The following is an 8,457-nucleotide window of genomic DNA, read 5'->3' on the forward strand; positions in this document are numbered from 1 at the left end:
TTATACTATGTAAAATAAATGCTGGTATACCTGTTATACCATATAAAATATTGTGATATAACTTTAATACTGTATAAAATATTGTGGTATACCTTTAATAGTATATAAAATATTCTGGTATCTACAATATTGTGGTATACATTTTATACTATGTAAAATATTGTGGTATACCTGTTATAATATATAGAACACTGTGGTATACATATTATACTATGTAACAATTTGTGATAAGCCTTTTATAGTACATAAAATGTATTTTTTTTCACATAATTTAGAGATTAACAGTAAATTAAGATTAGTGTATAGAAAAACGTGTTTAAATGCCTCTAAATTTCAGTAGATTTTAGTTACATTTAAAATCTAAGCTGCTGTTCTTTGATAGCACACCGGGATTTGAACTCGCGACCTTTGTATCTGCCCCGATCTTCCCTTTAGCTCAGAAAATGACAATAATAATATAAAAAGAAACATATTCAACGAAATAAACACTGCAGTTCTTTAAAAGAGGCAGAACCATTTCATTTTTCAGTTTTTGCTCGATGGTTAACTTTTCCTTTTCTCGCTTTCTTTCCTTTTCCCTTCTTCCCCCTTCTTCCCTCCATTTTTTCTTCTTCCCACGGCAAAGCAGACTATTGTTCCCCAGCTTTGGTGCAGCGGTTACAGCAATTCGCTCTGTGCACAAGATGGCGCCACCTAACTTCCGGGTAGCGAGTGGTAGGTATACTAGTTTCCGGTTGGAGTTGTTGTGGGGAGAACTGCCGGCAGGAGTACAGAGTGAAAGCGACCATGAGTGTTTTTAAAGTTAAGGAGAAACGATTGACCTACCAGCGTCAAGAGAAGAGGACCTCTCTACATTGTTGTGTGCCTCTGTGTGCTAATTCTTCAAGGTACAACTCGGAGATTAGCTTTCACCGATTTCCAGCGGATCCAGAAGTCCGAGCTCAGTGGCTAATAAAGATCCGCAGGGAAAACTTCAGTCCTGTTCCTAGTACTCGCGTTTGTAGCAGGCATTTCCAAACGGGTGATTTCGCTGTGACAGCGGGGGGAAAGAGAACGCTCAACAGAGGAGCGGTGCCTTGTCTTTTTGCCTGGAACAGTTTTAGTATACCTGCGCCGAGGCTTAACGTGTGGAAACGCCGGCCGTGATGCCCTTCCCCGGCCATAGCAGCGCCTGACTCCGACTCGGAGATGGACGTGCAGTTAGCGCAAGATCATGATTACTGCGTTACTCCAACCACATCAGCAGTGACAGATGCTTTATCAGACGAGAACGAGGCTCTATGGAGAAGAGTACAAGAACTTGAACACCGTCTTGAAACCTTACAGCTGCAGAGCCGTTTTGGGCTTCATCGTCTTGCAGGATCAGACGAAGACATTCGTTTTTACACAAGGTTGGTCCATGTTTTTTTTAAATAAAATTTGTCAGTTCTATTTATATATGTATCCAGCTTAATAAGAACGTATGTGTGGATGTATTGTCATGTCTTGTTCATTATTCACAGTAATGTACAGTACAGTTAACAGTGATTTATCATTTTATTTTTAGATTTGCATCATACAAGCATCTCCAGGCCTTTTGGCACCTGGTGGAGCCTGCAGTGAAAACCAGGATGGTCCGGATCACCAGTTCCTGTGCTGCCTCTGCCAACGTCAGTGAGCCAACTCAACAAAGATCAACAGTAAGTTATGTATTCAAGATCACAAATAAGTTCAAAATATGCACTTCAGATGTTTTACCTGTAGAACAACTGAAGAGCGCTGCAGTTATTTCTCTCTCTCTCACTCACTCACTCACTCACACACACAGTAACTGCAGTGCACTTCAGATGTTTTACCTGTAGAACAACTGAAGTGCGCTGCAGTTCTCACACATGCACATACCCAATAAAAGAAATAAACGCTTAAAATAGAACACTCTGTGTTATATATATATATATATATATATATATATATATATATATATATACATATATACATATATACATATGTTTCTCCACAGAGCAAATGAGTTTCTCAAAGAGTTTCATATTTTGAATTACTGAAATTAAAGTAACTTCAATGATATTCTAATTTTTTTAGAGGTACCTGTATCTCTCACAAACACATACTAAAGAACAGTACAGAGCAAATGAGTCTAACTATGCACAGTGTACCTAAAAAACTGCCCACTGAAAATTTTAACTTTTCCTTTCACAGAAACTCGCACCAATAGATGAACTGCTGCTGTTTCTGATGCACCTGTCTGTGGGCCTACCTCTCAGGGATCTTGCCAACCGCTTTGGTATTCACCGCACCACAGCCAGCAGAATTATTGCAACATGGACACACTTTCTGTACCATCTACTTGGATCTGTTCGCTTGTGGATTCCAAAAGAAGAAGTGAAGGCTCACTTGCCACCCGAATTTTCAGCATTTCCTGACACACAAGTAGTGCTTGACTGCACAGAATTTTTTTGCCAAACTCCCTCCTCGCTTGTTTTGCAGAGTGAGGTATTCTCAACATACAAATCCCACACCACATTCAAGGCCATGATTGGCATTGCACCCCACAGTCCCATCACCTTTGTGTCTGCATTGTATGCAGGCTCTTTGAGCGACCGGGAAATCTTTAAACTGTCTGGAATCACCAAACTCCTCACTGCTGACACAGCTATTATGGTGGACAAGGGTTTTCTCGTTGACAACCTTGTTCCATGCAAGGTCTACCGACCTGCCTTTCTTTCAAACAGGAGCCAAATGTGTAGAGAGGATGTACAGCAGACCCAGTCCATTGCCCGCTTGCGTGTTCATGTCGAGAGGTGTATCCGAAGGGTTAAAGAAAACAAGCTCTTTGACAAAGTCATACCATTGTCAGTGTGTGGAAGCATTGATCAATTGTTTAGTGTGGCATGCTTCCTGGTAAACTACCAAAACGGGCCACTGGTGAAAGCGTGGGCAGGCAAATGAATAAACTCTAATACTGTACTCTAATTCTAATACTGTACAGGAGGTCAAAACACATACACGCACACCAGTGGAATAGAAGTACTTTCATACCACAGTAATGTTAAAGCTGCAATCAGATTTACTTTTTAATTTCTTTGTTAAAAGTTGTGACATTTGTGTTTAATTTCAAATTTGTTCGTATGATTGTAAGTACTGTTAAAAAAACAAAACAAAAAAAAACAGATTGTGTTATTTTTATAATTAAAGGATCCTCTTTAAAAAATTGGAGAGACACTGGGAAACATGCCAAACTGTTATATTTTAATAAATAAAATCAAATTCAACAACAATACTATGTTTCATGTATTTTATTTCCAATAACAAAGGCAATGGGCCAGTTTTTCTTTTATGAAATTCTTTACTGTTGGTCACATGAAAAGTTTAAGGCATATTTACAAGCTTATTTAATAATAAAAAAATTGACCCATAAGAGTCCAGAGCCAGTTCTGAATGTTGATGGGAGGGAACACAAAGAGGGAACACAAATATTTTACAGTTTGAATACTAATGTAGTATAAATGCATATAAAATATAAACAAGCAATTTTATAGTTGTTTTTTTTCTCTTGCACCAACATAAAACTTCTGGGTTAATCATCACACACTGAACTGTTTGAAACTTAAAAAAAATAAAAAAATTATATATATATATATATATATATATATATATATATATATATATATATATATATATATATATATATATATATATATAGTAAGCCTAATCCTTCAAACAAACTGCCATGTAAACGTAAAAAAAAAAGAAATCACCCTTCTCCCTGATGATGGTAGCAACTTCTGCATCTTTGTAGATCCTCTGGATCACCATGTCCTCCTCTGCAAACACTACAAAGTCACACCACTGCATACCTGTAATCAGGAGCTGACCTTGAACTTGCCAGTAGTAGCTGTGCTGCTGTTTTAACTTCATGGTGTCATTCTGCAACCTCAGGTATTTACAGTCAACGTAGCTTTTGGCATTTGGGCATTTGACTTCCAGCAGGCCAAAGGGTGGGTTTTCAGTTGGGTCAAAAACAACCCCGTCAGGAGATGACCCTAACCACGGAGCATCTGGGTGGATCACAAAGCCACAAGGCGAGTAATTGGTGTTCTTTACCCGGCAATACTCCTGAATGGCGTCACGCTCTAATGCCAGTCCTCTCTTCATTAAAGCTGTTTGAGCCACACCCCTTCGTATTCTCTCAGCAAGATGTTCTGCTGAACTCTGACCACGGACATGGCAAATGTCTTTGAAGTGGGAAGATGTTACTCTGTTCCTCCTGACTTTATGCCACTCTACAGAGGCACTTTGGTCCCTTGTAGCAGCCTCTACCTTCCTTGCCATATCCAAAGTAGTTTGCAGTGACTGCAGATGTAGCTGCTGTTGGAGACTGCAAACAAACTGGCAGGTAGTAGGCTCCAAACTGTAACCATCTACAGGTAGAGGTGGTGGTGGAGGGGCATCCTGGTGGTAAAGGATCGTTCGGCTCACAGGTACTGGATGCTGGTAGGAAATTGGACTGCCTTCTTGCACTGGACCAAATGCTGAGTCAACCAGTGGGACATCAGCACTGATAGCCATGGTGGTGATCAATGGTGCAATGTCCGCTGGGAAATCCTTATAAGCCTCAGCCACTTTAAGGACATCAGGATCTGGCAACTCCCCCCGCACAGCTTTGTAAAGTGTACTCCTGTTTAAAATATCAGTTGATATTTTAAATTAGAATAATTGAAATCGTAAAGACTATTTTATATACTAATTTTTACACATTCAAGTGACAATATTATGGCCACCTCCTTGTAAACTTATTGTTTATTTTTTCAGCTCCACTGATCATATAGAAAACTTTGTAGTTCTATAATTACATGCTGTAGTCCTGTATTGTTTCTTTGCATACTTTAGTATACTTCTTTCACCCTGTTCTTCAATATTCCGAATCACCACAGGACCACCATAGAGCATATATAATTTGTTAGTTTTGTTACTGTGCCTTCATGCCAGCACGAGGAGGACAATAAAGTATGCAGAGAAACAGAATGACCACAGTATGGAATTATACAACTACACAGTGTCCTATATGATCAGTTGAAATGCAACAATGGGTGTTGAACCATGGAGGTGTCCATAATATTGTGACTTGACTGTGTTACAGAGTAAATACTTACCTTACACCTCTAGCAACAGTTCTCTGCTTTGGCTTGGTAGACATCACAACCATGTCACTGACCCGACCTGGCTTCACACCCTATTAAAATGATTTTAAAAAGTACTTGGTAACACTGTCAGTGAGTATTCTGTAAAACATGTTTTCTTGTTATGGTTCTCATATACTTACCATAACTCTTGGTTTGTGCCAGCATTGTTCTGTCTCTGTACAGCTCAGGACTGGGGGAACAGCAGCAAGATTCAACTGAGAGTAATGTGCAGTCTGGTACAGCAGTGCAACGTTATGGTTACAAAGTGCTGTTCCAGCCACACATGAACACTCAGCTAGAATCAGCTGCACAGGGGAGGAGTCATCAAAGACAATCTGTTAAAAGGAAAATAGTGTTGAGATACCATCATAGCAGACAATAATACCTCATCTGTTATAACATAAACAGAACTGCTGTTCAAATTGTTTTGAGTGTATATAATATCTAGTGGTTTAAACCTAACTTACAATAAACAGTATATTTGGAATACTGTTTTAGTGTCTGAATTTATTCAAAATGAAGTGGAAACACAATTTATACAACTGAATATTGAACAGCAATCCCATACATGGAACCAAACATGCGGCAAAGAACAGCCGCCACAACAGTTTCTGGGGTTTTCATGAAGGCTACCTACTCTCCAAGTATCCTTATCAACATTTATTTATTTATGTATTCATGTATGTATGTATGTATGTATGTATCTATGTATCTATGTATGTATTTATAACATTCAGAAGGGTTGGGGTGCGTGATGTCAAATGAATTAGAATAATTTAGATTCCATTCAGATAGTTTTTTTTTTTTTCAGAAATTGTTAGAGTTATATAGCCACATAAACCCCGCAGGAACATAAAATAAAAGAACTGCCTTGGAACTGACAAACAACTGAACTATCTTCCACCCTACTCTGAGGTTGTGAGGTTTCTCATGCTTCCTCATAGACCTATGGCAGGTAGCTCGGACGCTCAGTCTCCCTGTTCCTGGATTTTTATTTGATACTGGGGACAATACAATGTTATCACCAACACACTCACACTGATTAACATTAGTTAAGTTCTCCAACGGATACTTGTCATGCAACAACGGTATCTCCAAAAAAGCAAATTGTCCGTTGATTAACATAAGTAAACATAAGGGAGATAAGTTAGCTAGCTAGCCTACTGAGCTAGTGAGTTAGTTTGCTAGTTCTCTAGATAAATACACTTACCTTCGTAATTGTCGATGTAACTTGAGACGTACATCCTGAAGCCCTTCTCTCTCTTACTCCTGGGTGCTGCTGTGGAAGCTTGCACGATGCGCTGAACGTCATTTATAGTGATTTTTGGTAAGTCCTGGAGAGATCGCGTGTAGAAAGCCATACTGTCTGCTGACCGGCGCCGAAAAGCGGAAATGACTCCGCCTACCAGTCGTAGACCGGAAACAGGCAGCGTCGTCTTATGCAACTAGCGAATTGGCTGTGACCGTGACAGCCTGGGTTCAATCCCCGCATGGAGCGGGGTTTAATAATAAGATTTATATATTTATAATATTATTATATATCATATTAATATATATTAACAATTGTATATCAATTATTATTATTATTATTATTATTATTATTATTTCCCTTTTTTCTTGTGTTTACCTGCTTTGAGATCTACTGTTCTGCAACTGGCTTCGACAACTCTCTGGGCTGGAGGGCTGCCTATCTAGGCAGGGGTGTCATGGTCAGAACAGAATAGCAGACAAGCGCAGATACTGATAAAAACAAAATGTGTTTATTATGATAATAAACAGATGAAATCAGGGTCGATACAGAAACAAGGGTGATCACCAGTAGACAGAGCAATGAAGACAAAACCATACCATAAACGAGAGACAGTCCAGAGTTCATACACAAGCAATCCAGTATCAGAGATAATCCAAGAGGCGGTGGTGAAAGCACAGTCCAGGTCATACACAAAACAATCCAATATCAAAGGCAGAGGCAAGAATCGGCGTCGAGAAACAAAAAGCAAGGTCATACACAAAGTAAACTGAGACAAGAGATAAGTAACGCTTTGTATGAGGATAACCTACAATACGCGGCGATGAAGTCTGTTTGGCGTGCACCTTTATAGTGCCAGTAATCAGTATTCGGGGCTTCCTGGTGGAAGCAGGTGAGGTGTCACGTGATCAGGTGAGTGCGTGATGTCAGCGGGTGGTGCATTCTGGGTAGTGTAGTTGTTAACCTGAGAACCTCCGTTAGAGCTGGGTGTGGAAGGGACAGAGGAGCTAACAGCACCAGACGTGACAGTACCTCCCCCCAAGGGAGTCGGAACGGAGCCGGAACGGGGACGACCACGACGACGTCCACCCGACGGGCAGGGAGTACCGGCGGGAGGACCAGGCGTAGCCTCAGAGGTGCCGGGCAGGCGGGGGTTGCGAGACTGGGAACCCCTACGTACCGGAGCCGAAGAAGAGAGTGAGCGCTTGGGACGCCCACGGGGTCTAGGAGCAGGCTTACTAGGGTGACGGGCATGAAATTCGGCCAGTAGAGCAGGATCCAGCACGTCACCAGCGGCAACCCAGCAACGCTCCTCAGGGCCGTAACCCTCCCAGTCTATGAGGTACTGGAGCACACCGAATCCGAATCCTCCCCCTCCACAGCCGCAGGCGGCACGTCATCTGGAACACCCTCAGCAAGCGGACCTGGGACAAGAGGCTTGAGCAGAGAAACGTGGAACGAGTTATGCACTCTGTACTGAGCTGGCAACTCAATCTTATAAGTCACCTCGTTAACCTGAGACAACACCTTAAATGGGCCAATATACTTAGGCAGCAGTTTCCTACAGGCCCCCTCAAACCTCAAGTCCCGGGTCGACAACCACACCCTGTCTCCGGGTTGGTATTGGGGGGGTGGTACCACGGTGTCTGTCGGACTGCTCCTTATATTTCCGTAAGACTTCCGAGATCTGCTGATGCGTCTCCTCCCACACCTGCTCACTCCGCTTCATCCAGTCGTCAACAGCGGGAATCTCAGTGGACGACGCTGTCCACGGAGCTAACGGAGGCTGATAACCCAGAATGCACTGAAAGGGAGTGAGACCAGACGTGGAGTTAGTTAAGGAGTTTTGGGCTATTTCAGCCCAAATCAAATATTGTGACCACTCAGAAGCATGCTTGAAACAGTATAACCTTAGAAACTTTCCCAACTCTTGGTTTACTCTCTCACACTGACCATTACTAGTGGGGTGAAACCCAGAAGTGAGACTCACGTGTACACCCAAATGTTCAAAAAATGATTTCCATACCC

The 8,457-nt window shown here is 41.4% G+C and overlaps 2 protein-coding genes across 3 annotated transcripts; one reads left to right on the top strand and one right to left on the bottom strand.

Moving 5' to 3' along the window:
• Window positions 1–667: 667 nt before the first annotated feature.
• On the top strand, window positions 668–3,275 carry LOC111194862 (uncharacterized). The gene is made up of 2 exons (XM_049485040.1): window positions 668–1,679; window positions 2,197–3,275. The coding sequence occupies exons 1-2, from the start codon at window positions 1,611–1,613 to the stop codon at window positions 2,944–2,946; spliced, it is 819 nt and encodes a 272-aa protein (XP_049340997.1). The 5' UTR covers window positions 668–1,610; the 3' UTR covers window positions 2,947–3,275.
• A 399-nt stretch (window positions 3,276–3,674) lies between these two features.
• On the bottom strand, window positions 3,675–6,637 carry LOC111194922 (uncharacterized). Of its 2 annotated transcripts, none has more exons than XM_049485373.1 (4): window positions 6,391–6,637; window positions 5,321–5,515; window positions 5,151–5,230; window positions 3,675–4,675 (listed from the first exon to the last, which is right to left on the bottom strand). In XM_049485373.1, exons 1-4 carry the CDS (start codon window positions 6,490–6,492, stop codon window positions 3,706–3,708), a joined length of 1,347 nt encoding a protein of 448 aa, XP_049341330.1. In that variant the 5' UTR covers window positions 6,493–6,637; the 3' UTR covers window positions 3,675–3,705. The 2 variants fall into 2 exon arrangements, with proteins under 2 accessions (XP_049341330.1, XP_049341329.1); XM_049485372.1 differs by lacking the exon at window positions 6,391–6,637 and adding an exon at window positions 6,090–6,383.
• Window positions 6,638–8,457: the final 1,820 nt, after the last annotated feature.

Source organism: Astyanax mexicanus, chromosome 11, assembly GCF_023375975.1.
Source record: "Astyanax mexicanus isolate ESR-SI-001 chromosome 11, AstMex3_surface, whole genome shotgun sequence".
Lineage (NCBI taxonomy): Eukaryota > Metazoa > Chordata > Actinopteri > Characiformes > Acestrorhamphidae > Astyanax > Astyanax mexicanus.